Below are 12913 nucleotides of genomic sequence, written 5' to 3'. Positions count from 1 at the left end.
TTTTGCAGTGATAATCAAGGCAGGCCATTTCCAGCAGTTGACAAGAACGTGTGAGGAACAGTGGGGGAGGGGGGGGGAGAATAAACACAGGGAAATAGTTTTACCTTGTGTAATGACACATCCACTCCCAGTCTTTATTCAAGCCTAAGTTAATGGTGTCCAGTTTGCAAATGTCATTACACATTACGGTGTGCATGGTAACACCCATTGTTTCATGTTCTCTGTGTATATAAAATCTCCCCCCTGTATTTTCCACTGCATGCATCTGATGAAGTGAGCTGTAGCTCACAAAAGCTTATGCCCAAATAAATTTGTTAGTCTCTAAGGTGCTACAAGTCCTCCTTTTCAATGTGCAGTGGCAGTCAAAAAAGCTAATGATGTTGGGAATCATCAAGAAAGGGATGGATACTAAAAGAGAAAAATCCAGGTACACCCATACCTTAAATACTGTGTGCAGATGTGGTCGCCCCATCTCAAAAAAGATATATTGGAATTGGAAAACGTACAGAAAAGGGCAACAAAAATGATTGGGGGATGGAACGGCTTCCATATGAGGAGAGATTAATAAGACTGGGACTTTTCTGTTTGGAAAAGAGACGACTAAGGGGGGATATGATAGAGGTCTATAATAGGCAGCAAGTTTAAAAACAAAAAGTATTTCTTCACACAACGCACAGTCAACCTGTGGAACTCCTTGCCAGAGGAAGTTATGAAGGCCAAGACTACAACAGGGTTAAAAAAAAGAACCATAGACCCAGTATGGCCCTTATGTTCTTAAATAAGAATTTTTTTCTTGTTAAAAGTCTAGCGGATAACCAATATCTAACAATCCTGGAAAACAGCAAGTCAAGACTTGTGCAGAGGAAACATGCATTGTGGTGATGGAGAATGAAGGGATTTCAAACAGGTGGCAGATGTGTAACTAAACTACATAAAGTGGAAGTAGGTTAAGAGGTAGGTGAGAACCAGAGAGGATTGTTCAGGAGTGCTAAAGTCCTGTTCTTTGTGAGTATCTCAAGAAGCCACTACATCTTTAAATGTGAGTTGAACCAATCTGAATCTTGGCAAATAAACTGAGTTCTGTATTACACCTGAGATTACAAACTGTAACTGTACAGAACTGTATTATCTACATCGATTTGTCAGAAGAATCATCAATCAGTGCAAGATAAACAAAACTTTGAGCTTTCATTTTAGTAAGCAGGCAAAGTGTTTTTCAAATACTGTATGTAAGTTGCATTTGTTTTCAGTTTACATGCACAATTTTGAGATGTTAAACTTTTATTGAAGAGCACTTAGATACCATGATGGGAGTTACAGGAAAAAAGCCACAGGTAGATAACAGCCATTCATTGTGATCTATTTTCATTTAAGAGGTAATTTTCTCTTTTGATGCTTTGGTCAGTAACAAATCCAATTCCTCCCTTTATCATCTGCTATTACTAGGTCATTGTCCTGTTTTGTGGATTATGTAACACTTGTAGAAACAAATGAAAGTGAACTAATTATCCCCCACACCAGCTGAAGGTCATAAGAAATCATTAAAAACAAAATATACAAAAAGGAACAATTTCTGAATTTTATTTTTAGTAAAAATTTAGATCCTAGATGGATACAGCATCTGAAAAATAAAAACATCAGGTTAGATCTTGTTACTAAACTACAATATTAACACACATTTCTAATTAATCATTCTCTAAATACCCATGCAGATAGCTAGGAGTCTGCACAGAGAATTCTTTGACAGGTTACTGGTCTAGTGGATGGAGGGAAGCGGTAGGTGTGCTATCTTGATTTTAGTAAGGCTTCTGATACGGTGCCACCTGACATTCTCATTAGCAAACGAGGAAAATGCGGTCTATACAAAATTACTGTAAGCTGGTGCACAACTGGCTGAGACCATTCTCAAAGAGTAGTTTCCAGTGGTTCATTATCAAACAGGGAGATGGTATTTGGGGGTGGGGTCACGCAGGGGCCTGGTACTAGTCAATATTTTCATTAATGATTTGGACAATAGACTACCCAAATATGCTTATATAATTTGCAGGTGACTCCAATATCTAACTATAATGGTAGAAAGAAAAGGAGTACTTGTGGCACCTTAGAGACTAACCAGTTTATTTGAGCATGAGCTTTCGTGAGCTACAGCTCACTTCATCGGATGCATAGCCTATGCATCCGATGAAGTGAGCTGTAGCTCACGAAAGCTCATGCTCAAATAAACTGGTTAGTCTCTAAGGTGCCACAAGTACTCCTTTTCTTTTTACGAATACAGACTAACACGGCTGTTACTCTGAAACCTATAATGGTAGATAAGCTCCGGAATAGGCTTACAAGGCAGGATGTGGAAGCCGCACCATTGGAGGCTTTTAAGAACAGGTTGGCCAAACACCTGTTAGGAATGGTCTAGATTCTCTTGGTTCTGCCAGAGCAGGGGGCTGGACTAGATGACCTCTCAAGATTCCTTCCAGCCCTACATTTCCTGAAGTAGTGATGATTCCACATCAGGGGTGGGCAAATGTTTTGGCCCGAGGGCCACATCTGGGAATAAAAATTGTATGGCGGGCCACGAATGCTCATGAAATTGGGGCTGGGGTGTGGGAGGGGGTGAGGGCTCTGGCTGGGGGTGCGGGCTCAGAAATGAGGAGTTCAGGGTGCAGAAGGGTGCTCTGAGCTGGGGAGGGCGAGTGGGAAGGGGTGCAGGCTCCAGCTGGGGGTGCAGGCTCTGGGGGGGGGATGAGGGGTTTGGGGTGCAGTAGGGTGCTCTGGAGGGGGATCAGGGCTGGGGAGTGGGAAGAGGCTCAGGGGTGCAGGCTCTGAGCAGAGCTTACCTCAAGTGGCTTCTGGAAGTGGCGGCATGTCCCTTCTCTGACTTCTAGGTGGAAGCGCAGCCAGGCGGCTCTGCGCGCTGCCCCATCCGCAGGCACCACCCCTGCAGCTCCCATTGGCTGTGGTTCCTGGCCAATGGGAACTGCAGGGCGGCACTTGGGGTGGGGGCAGCTTGCAGGCCCATGGCTGCCCCTAAGGGTAAGGGCTGGAGGTAGGCAATGCCGCTGCTTCCGGGAGCCGTGTAGAGCGGCCTCTGACCCTGCTCCCTGGCTGGAGTAGGGCAAGCCGCAGACCCTGCTACCCAGTGGGAGCTCAAGGGCTGAATTAAAATGGCTGGCGGGCCAGATTTGGCCCGTGGGCTGTAGTTTGCCCATCCCTGTTCTACATGGAAGAGCACAGAACATGGCTCAGTCTTCGGGAAGTGCTCTTTGCAGGGGTATCCCATGCACCATCTTCGAACCTAGCTGGGGGAATGAGAGGATAACTGCTCTCTTTTGCCCAGCTGCAATGAAGGATAGTACTTGTGCTCCTCCTACAGTGGTTTTTCTACAGGATAACGAAAGCTGAGCAGGGTCACATCTCACTCTGATACTGTTCTTGACAATATCATTAGGACGACAGTGTGTACAGGAGCAACAGTTTGAGTGGTGAGAGACAGCCAGCCAAGGAGGAGGTTATCCTGGAGGTGCATGGGTAACAGCACATGTGAGTTTTGGGTCCATGACTGGACTTGGGAGAGATTCATTTAGTCCTCAGCCAGAAGCAGGGCTGATACGGTGAGGGCATTTGGGGAAGATAAGGGAAAGAAAAATAAAGACCCCGGAACACCCTGACCCAAATAAAAGGGACAGTGGACCAGGAGACTCGGGGAGAGAGGAGAAGAAAGAATTAGATGTACAAAGTTTGAGGGAGAGGGAAAAGAAAGCAAGAGTAAATAATCTTTGAGGGGTGATTACAGTGAAGTTAAACCTTTCCCATTGCCAGAGTACAGGTCCCAACATGCACCTATTACAGGCCCTGTGGAAGATGCACACTGGAAACAGGGGAAAGGGAATTTTTGTATATTTCCCCTCCACCAATGTAACATTTTCTCAGTGTTCTTTGAAAATCTTATATCCCAAAAGGTATAATTTAGTTAAAATAAAATCACTATAGGTTCAAAGCTGTTAGGAAAAACTACTCACCACTCTGATTCTGTGCCCAATGGCCTTGGCAGGAAGGTTGGACCGGAACTTGGCACGAACCATGCCACTGTTTCCATGGGCACGCGTTACTTTCCCCCAGATCACTCGTGTTCTGTTGGGCTTCCCACCAGGAGTCACGGTATTGCTAACAAACAGAAGACTGTTAACTCCTGGGCATTTCACTCCAAACCAAGTGACGGTCTACTTAAAGCAACAGTGGCAGGTTAAAAACATCTTTTAAAAGAAGTTTCATTCCCTCTATTGTCATGGCTCCCTTGGAATGGTCAAACTGAATGTTTAGAAACATTTATTTGGTCACTCATAATGCAGATTTGCTTTCATCCAAGCTGGGAGAAATGCACATTGTGAAGAGATTTTTTGGTGATCTCATTAGCGTGAGGTTGTGATGTTTGGATTGCAAATACAGTAGGGCAATGGGTTTAAACCCAAATATAAAAGCACAAAAACATGTCTGTACATTTGCCCCATCAAGTTGTGGGTGAACCTAACAGTGTCCCTTTACAAAACATCCTTCAAGCAATAGTATTCTACCTGGCTGATTTACTTCTGTAAATTACTGAATTATATAAAACTAAATAGATATAAGCCAGTTGGCAAACTTGTTGAGTTGTGTCCACACAGAGATTTGCACCAGTTTAAACTAAATCAATTAGTTAAACCAGTGCAAGTTTTGTGTGTAGATTAGCCTCCTATCTTAGATTTACCTTTCAGAACTGCTATGTCTGGGATTTGCAGGCTTCAGTCACTCCCCTCTGATCCATTCCAAACACTATCTATTTCCAGTACTGGTACTAACTGGGGAAAGTATTCTGCCTAGTGATTTACTGGATGATTTGCAAATAACTATAATATTACACATTAGACAATATTACAAACAATATTACACATTAGAATTCTTGATTATCACTACAAAAGGTTTTTTTCCCTCTCCTGCTGGTAATAGCTCACCTTAACTGATCACTTTCGTTAGTGTGTATGACAACACCCATTGTTTCATGTTCTCTGTGTGTGTATATCTATCTTCCTACTGTATTTTCCACTGCATGCATCCGATGAAGTGGGTTTTAGCCCACGAAAGCTTATGCTCAAATAAATGGGTTAGTCTCTAAGGTGCCACAAATACTCCTTTTCTTTTTGCGGATACAGACTAACACGGCTGCTATCAATAACCTTAGTGTTCACTAGCTTTAAATTCACATATTAACAATCTAAACCACTGGGAGCACAGCTTAAAGCCATATGCAACAGTAATTACAATTCACATCATGTAATAAGACTCTAACCTATCCCCAGACCACCTGCAAGAAAAATCAAAACCCTCACACAGTCCAACCCACTTCTGTTAAAACACAAGAAGAGAAATGCTTCGCTCTGTGTGTCTGGCAAACTATCAAAGGGGAGAAGAGGGCTTCCCACTAAGCATGCCCTGATTCCCTCAATCCTTTTAGATGTATTAATGTAGAAGTTATCAGTTTGAGTGACTCCTGTGATTTTAACTGTAGAGGAAAAGGAGAGGTTTCTAAGATGTCCAGGTCCAAATCAGAACCTTGAATTGCACCCAGAAACATAATAAAAGCCAGAGTGGTCTCTGGAGCACAGAGAAAAAGCACTCGCTGTATGAAACATTCTAAATGGGAAACCACATTCTGCACTAGCTGTGCCTTAAACCAGTGGTTTCAACCTTTTTTCATTTATGGACCCCCCTAAAAAATTGCAAATGGAGGTGTAGACCCCTTTGGAAATCTTAAACATAGTCTGTGGACTCCCAGGGGTCCGTGGGACCACAGATTGAAAACCACAGTTCTATGGTAACACCTTTTTGTGGACCCCTCAAACATAGTCTGCAGACCCTCAGGGGTTCGAGCACAGGTTGAAAATCACTGCCTTAAAGTAATCTAATCAGGAGGTAACAAAGGCACAGATATCTGCATCAAGGTCCACATCAATAGAAAAATTCAACCTGCTATGCAAGTAGAGAAGGGAATAACCCCAAACGTATCAAACCTACAGTACTTCTGGGGCATCCATCAGCATAGTAACAGCAGCAGCAATGATGGTGATCAGTTATATGCAGCCCCAGAAGCAGATGAGGATTTATTAAATCCCTTCAGGTTACAAAGCAAACCCTCACTGAAGGGGATGATATTAATTCTGTCACTTAAAGCACTGAAGTACAACAGTGAAGGACACTTCAGTCCAGTCCATTACTGACTTAACTTCAGTTCACACCAGTATCCTGGAGGTGAGAAGACTCAGGTCCAACCCATCACTCTTATCAGAACCATTAGTCTTCTAACCCAGCATTTCTACAAGAGCAATCATACTGATGTTTAACACATTATCATTTAATAACTGAATTAACTTGGTACCTAGAATTGTGAAAGTGAAAACTAAATCCCAAAACTGAACCCAGTCTTGCACGATTCTACTTAGCCATTTTGTTTGTTTCACCATTATCATGGCAACAGGTATGCAAATACATTTATTGTGGCCTGATCAATTTTTACGACAATTTTTACAAGTCCTATTTAGCATAACAACAAGGAGTTCAGCTACTTACTTTTTAGCTTTGTATACATAGGCGCATCTCTTGCCCAAGTAGAATTCAGTCTCATCACGGGCATAAACTCCATCAATTTTCAGAAGGGCAGTGTGCTCCCTCTGGTTTCGGAGGCCACGCTTATAGCCAGCAAAAATGGCTTTGGACCACAGTCTAGGAAATATTGAGCATATTAATGAATCGCCAACCACTAAAGTGTATTGCACGTGAATACGTTTTCTGAACAAAAACTTTCTGAAATAATTAGATATCATGCTAGTAGAAAGCATACAGGGGAAAAAGGAACAGTGCTTCACTTGAGCAAATACCCCCACATTCACAAAGCGCAGCTTCTTTAGCACAAGACATCAATTATAAAAATCCTGCACTAGCCTTCTCCTTCCTTCCTTTTTTGTACTAGAACCATTTCTAAAAAAAGTTTTCATTTTTTTAAACACACAAACACTTGTCGCAACATCCCAAAGGGATAGACAGTATATTCCATACATGGTGAAATAGATTAAGAACTTGGGGCCTGCTATCCCACAAAAGTCACCATGCCAAACAACTTAGTTAAAATGTTCTCTCTCAACATGGTTAAATCATAACTGCATCCCAGCGTCAATGGGTGGGAAAGAACATAATCGTGTCCACTGTGACCAGTCCAAGTCTTTAGCACAATTCAGGACACTTAAAATATGTTTAAGGTCTTCAATGTTGATAAATGCAATAATACACATTGGAAAACATAACCCCAACTATACATATAAGATGGGGTCAAAATTTGCTGTTACCACTCAAGGAATAGATCTTGGAGTCATTGTGGATAGTTCTCTGAAAACATCCACTCAATGTGCAGCAGCAGTCAAAAAAGCAAAATGTTGGGAATCATTAGGAAAGGGACAGATAGTAAGACAGAAAATATCACATTTCCTCTATATAAAACAATGATAAGCCCACATCTTGAATGCTGTGTGCAGATCTGGTCACCCCATCTCAAAAGATATATACACTGGAATTGGAAAATGTACAGAAAAAAGCAACAAAAATGATTGGGGGATGGAACAGCTTCCATATGAGGAGAGATTAACAAAACAGGATTTTTCAGCTTGGAAAAGACACGACCAAGGGGGGGATATGATAGAGGCCTATAAAATTGTGATTGGTGTGGAAAAAGTAAATAAGGAAGTGTTATTTACTCCTCCTCATGACACAAGAGCTAGGGGTCACCAAATGACATTAACAGGTAGCAAGTTTAAAACAAACAGAAGGAAGTATTTCTTTACACAACCTGTGGAACCCTTTGCCAGAGGATGTTGTAAAGGCCAAGATTTATAACAGGGTCTCAAAAAAAGAACTACCTAAGTTCATGGAGGATAGGTCCATCAATGGCTATTAGCACAGATGGGCAAGGATGCAAAACCATGCTCTGAAGCGTCCAGTCTGTTTGCCACAAGCTGGGAATGGGAGACACAGGATGGATCACTTGATGATTACCTGTTCTGTTCATTCCTTCTGAAGCCCTTGGTATCAGCCACTGTCAAAAGACAGGATACTGGGCTAGACAGACCATTGGTCTGATCCAGTATGGTCGATTTTATGTTGAGAAACTATGTTTAAGCAATTATACTATAAAGGGGTTTCTTAACATAGTTACTTTTACAGTAGAGATCTGTCCAGGCTACACTTAACTCCATAACCAAACTGTAACACAGGTAATTGCATATGCAGTTTGCATCCATGAACAAGACAAGTAGCTTTCAACTGTAACACAATCAGCAGGTTGCAATCAGATTCTAACAACTCTTGACGCATAGACAGGCCCAGGCCCAGTTACTATGTCCGTGTGACCTAATTATCCAGTCCTACTTCCTTGGTCTGTGCAGAGCACTCTGCGAACTGCAGTGCGCTGTGAAGCAGCATGGGATAGGAGTCTAGATGTCCAAGAACATACTGATCCAGACACAAATGTGCAGTGTAACAGGCAGGGCAAGATTTTCTAGCTGACAGATGTTTGGGACGGGAAGAATAGTATCGGTCATGACAACCACATCACAACGGAGAGTCAGAGCTTAGTTAGGTTTAACACAACACGTTCTACAGGTGAGATGGGGCTAGGGAGAGGAAATGTGTGTGATTTATGAAGCCCCCCCGGCCAGTGTAACGTGTCCAGTGACAATAAAGGATAAAGGAAGTTTTCAGAGCCCATCGCTCACCTCCCAGACATGGTGTCGTCCTGAAGTCCTGCTCCCAGCAGGCCTGCGAAGCACAAAAAGACTTTAGCCGCCACACTCGGGAATTTAGCACCAAGCGGCTGTATGACCCCCGCCCCGCGGCGGCCGGCACCTCCCACGGGATCCCAGGCGACCCCGCTCCCCCACTAGGCTGCTAGAGAGGGGAGCAGCACCAGGGGCCCCCAGCTAGAGCCCGGCCAGTTGAGGGGGGAACCCAGCTCTGCACCGGCCGGCTACGTTAGCCAGGCCAGGCCCCCACCCCGCGGGCCTTATCAGGGCAGCAGCCCCGCGATGTCCAGTCAAGCCCCCCGGGCCCCTCTCGGGCGAGTCAGAGGCGGGAGGCGCCGGGCTCGGAGCCGGCTCAGCCCAGGGCCTAGCACCATCCGCCCCGCATCGGCTTCATCCCGCCGCCTGCCCGCTCCACGCGCCCCCCGCTCCACAGCCCGGCCTCCGCCGCACCTGCCCCCGCCCCATGGTGGAGGGAGAAGGCCGCTTCACCAGCCGCGGGACCTCCGCTCCCGGACTCACCCCCGCGCCTCCGACCCAAGATGGCGGCGAAAGGGAGAGCGGCCGCAAAGCACGTCGGGATATGAACTCGCAAGGACCCTTTAGGCGACCCTAATCACTGCCTGACTAGAAAACGCCCGGTGGAAGGGTGAATAGACTCCAGCGACGGCCCCTCCATCCCTCTCTGCCCCTTTCTCCATAGGCAAAAACTCTGCGAGGGCGTGGTTGAGTGGCTATGCCTGACAGGCACCCGCTAAAAACCAATCTGGATGAGAGGCCCCCTGAGTTTGGTGGTTGCTATGGAGACCAGCTGTGTCCAGCCTGAGGCCTCTGTTGTGAGTCTCTCCTGATTGTCGCTGATAATAGACCCCCAGTGGGGGAGGGGAGAGAGCACCCCAGTGCAGGGCCCCCCCCGGGTGGAGGGCAGTGGGGCCCCTGGAGCTAGAGAGCGGGCAGCCCACCGGGAGCATGTCGAAGCCCCTTGCGGGGGGGGCATGGGGTCCCCCATGCTGCCCCTGGCCCCAGGGAGCCCAAAGGCCTGTAGACCTCATGCTCAGACCAGCCAAGCCGACCCCTCCTGTTGAGTGCCCACGCGGGCAGTCGTTTCTCCCCCGCCCAGGGGCTGCCCATGCCACGGCCATGGTGGGCGCAACTCCCACCCCCCCGCCGTTAAACACAGCCTGGAAACCTCGGGGATGGGTTAAAAACGTACATAAACCAGGCACCAGTAATGGAATGAACTGGAAAGGGGGCAAAGTGTAGCCGAGCCGAGGCAGTCCCAGCCGCGTGCAGGCCACGGTTACGATGGACAAACGGGCAACCGCGGAGGATTAAACCCCAACTAGCCGTTTTTAAAAAGGGGCCTTTAACCCAGCGAAGAGAAGCAACTAACAGTGGCTGGGTTGAGGGGCAGCTGGGGGGTGTAATACAAACAAGTGCAATAAGATGTGCATGAGCCATCACGTTGATCACTCTGCTTGTGTGTTGTACCCACAGCCCTACCTCTGTGTTTGGTCTTTTTTTTTGGCGGTGAGCTCTTTGGAGAAGAGACTGTGTCTTCCTATGCACTGGGACAGCCCCTGGTGCTTCTTCAATGCTACTGTAATAGTAAGTAACTTTAAAATTTACTTTTAATCCTTTGTTTAGATCTGGATTGAGGATTTGGGATTCACTGGAACAAAAGCACATTCTTAAGTGTTTTCCTGAATAGGAATGGACTTAAGCATGTGCTTAGCTGTTTTCTAGAATCAGAGCCTTGTCTCTGACATCCATCATTTCCCCCATGCAGCTAATGCTATTGTATTAGTGTAAAATTATGAATTAGTGTAAATTTTTGAAAAGTGCCATAAGTGACATAAGTGCCATAATGACAGGTTTCAGAGTAACAGCCGTGTTAGTCTGTATTCGCAAAAAGAAAAGGAGTACTTGTGGCACCTTAGAGACTAACCAATTTACTTGAGCATGAGCTTTCGTGAGCTACAGCTCACTTCATCGGATGCATACTGTGGAAACTGCAGAAGACATTATATACACAGAGACCATGAAACAATACCTCCTCCCACCCCACTCTCCTGCTGGTAATAGCTTATCTAAAGTGATCATCAAGTTGGGCCATTTCCAGCACAAATCCAAGTTTTCTCACCCTCCGCCCCCCCCCCCCCCCAAACTCACTCTCCTGCTGGTAATAGCCCATCCAAAGTAACCACTCTCTTCACAATGCGTATGATAATCAAGGTGGGCCATTTCCTGCACAAATCCAGGTTCTCTCACCCCCCTCCAAAAACCACACACACAAACTCACTCTCCTGCTGGTAATAGCCTATCCAAAGTGACCACTCTCCTTACAACGTGCATGAAAATCAAGGTGGGCCATTTCCAGCACAAATACAGGTTTTCTCACCCCCCCCCCTTTTTTCCCAAAAAAACCACACACACACAAACTCACTCTCCTGCTGGTAATAGCTTATCCAAAGTGACCACTCTCCCTACAATGTGCATGATAATCAAGGTGGGCCATTTCCAGCACAAATCCAGGTTTTCTCACCCCCCCCTCCCACCCCCATACACACACCAACTCACTCTCCTGCTGGTAATAGCATAGACATTGTGAAGAGAGTGGTTACTTTGGATGGGCTATTACCAGCAGGAGAGTGAGTTTGTGGGGGGTGGGGGGGGCGGAGGGTGAGAAAACCTGGATTTGTGCTGGAAATGGCCCAACTTGATGATCACTTTAGATAAGCTATTACCAGCAGGAGAGTGGGGTGGGAGGAGGTATTGTTTCATGGTCTCTGTGTATATAATGTCTTCTGCAGTTTCCACAGTATGCATCCGATGAAGTGAGCTGTAGCTCACGAAAGCTCATGCTCAAATAAATTGGTTAGTCTCTAAGGTGTCACAAGTACTCCTTTTCTTTTTATAAGTGCCGTAAGTGACTTAGCAGCCTAAACTCCATTTTCAGAAGTGACTTTTGCTGAAAGGTTGGCTCCTAAGTGACTAAGTCACTTTTGAAAATTTGATTTAGGCTCCCAAGTAGCTCACATGCTTTGAAAACGTTAACCAACTCTATGATAGACCCCTCACTCCTGGAGGCTGAGGGTTCAATCTGAGAAGGTGCTGAGCCCTCTGGCTTTGATGCAGTAAAGTACTTAAACACTCAGCACCTTGCAAGATTTAGCACTATTAATGAAATTTTTAAAAAAAGCACTGGAGGAACTGTTTCAGGCATCTGATAATATGATGTATTGTAGAGCACATTTGCCAGCTTTGACTGTGTTCACAACTGCTCCCACATAGGGAACATGAAAATCAGTGATGTTCCCTTTGCCAAATCCTACTTATTTTGTCAGCATCAGTGGGTTGAGCCCTAGAACCCTGGATCTTGGAGAGGATCCAGTGTGGCGAGGTCCAACTATGCTGAAAATGCTTGCCTCTGTGCTAGCTTGCCCTGATAATATGATTCCTCCAAGAGTTCGCAGCCACTGAACTCCAGGTCAGCTGCTGCTCCTGGATTCCCTTCACAGGGTTCTATATTAGAGATGGAGCAAGGAAGTTAATGCTGAAGGAATTTGTATTAATTATTCTTATTTTAACAGCACCAAAAAGCATGCTAGATTCCTCTCTGTACAGCCAAAGGATGTGATCCCTGCCTTGACAAACTTAACTTACCTGAAAAATCCCACAGGTTTCCAAGGGGGTTGGTGCCACAGAGAGTGGATGTCCCCGAAGTCCTGTCTTCACCCATGCTATGCAGGCTAAGCTCTATGTAAGAACTTCTGCAAAGGGGGCTCTTCCATGCTCCCCCCCACTCAATTCCACTAGGTTCTCATCCCCTCCAGCCATGAATCAATATTTATTTTTTAAAATCAGCAACTTGCTTTCTGACATTTGTAGTGCTAGTCAGGGTTCTGTACAGCCATTGTCCAATAAAAGCAAGGGCTTTTCTTATTTAAGCCTCAGCTGCTATGTGAACTCACCAGTCTGACTCTGCCAATATGCTGGCAAAACACAGTGAATTAGGGGTCAAGTGGCAGCCCCTGCTTTGAATTTCCTCACTGGTACCCATGATTATCATCACTTCTTAATCAGCTGAAAGGAGCATT

The 12913-nt window shown here is 45.5% G+C and overlaps 2 protein-coding genes across 5 annotated transcripts in view; one reads left to right on the top strand and one right to left on the bottom strand.

The window, feature by feature from the left end:
• Positions 1 to 1565: 1565 nt before the first annotated feature.
• Positions 1566 to 9448, bottom strand: RPL35A (ribosomal protein L35a). 2 transcript variants are annotated; one of them, XM_007057810.4, is made up of 5 exons: positions 9336 to 9448; positions 8790 to 8832; positions 6595 to 6747; positions 4014 to 4158; positions 1566 to 1621 (listed from the first exon to the last, which is right to left on the bottom strand). In XM_007057810.4, exons 2-5 carry the CDS (start codon positions 8798 to 8800, stop codon positions 1598 to 1600), a joined length of 333 nt encoding a protein of 110 aa, XP_007057872.1. In that variant the 5' UTR covers positions 8801 to 8832; positions 9336 to 9448; the 3' UTR covers positions 1566 to 1597. The 2 variants fall into 2 exon arrangements, with proteins under 2 accessions (XP_007057872.1, XP_037764729.1); XM_037908801.2 differs by having other exon boundaries at positions 9267 to 9380.
• A 28-nt stretch (positions 9449 to 9476) lies between these two features.
• Positions 9477 to 12913, top strand: part of IQCG (IQ motif containing G) — a 36139-nt gene continuing 32702 nt past the window's right edge. For 2 of the 3 annotated variants that reach the window (XM_037908797.2, XM_037908798.2), the window contains exons 1-2: positions 9477 to 9649; positions 10311 to 10421. The gene's annotated coding sequence lies outside the window, so the exon portion shown is untranslated. The remainder of the gene's footprint in view (positions 9650 to 10310; positions 10422 to 12913) is intronic. The other variant, XM_043522198.1, reaches the window with a different exon arrangement.

Source organism: Chelonia mydas, chromosome 9, assembly GCF_015237465.2.
Source record: "Chelonia mydas isolate rCheMyd1 chromosome 9, rCheMyd1.pri.v2, whole genome shotgun sequence".
Lineage (NCBI taxonomy): Eukaryota > Metazoa > Chordata > Testudines > Cheloniidae > Chelonia > Chelonia mydas.
Note: the sequence above shows the minus strand (reverse complement) of the source record. Positions and strands in the feature narration are given on the sequence as shown.

Coding starts and splice junctions, on each gene's coding strand:
- RPL35A (XM_007057810.4), bottom strand. Junction 4,159..6,594: donor TATGTATACAAAGCTAAAAA/GTAAGTAGCTGA, acceptor TCTGTTTGTTAG/CAATACCGTGACTCCTGGTG. Junction 1,622..4,013: donor TTGGGCACAGAATCAGAGTG/GTGAGTAGTTTT, acceptor TTTATTTTTCAG/ATGCTGTATCCATCTAGGAT.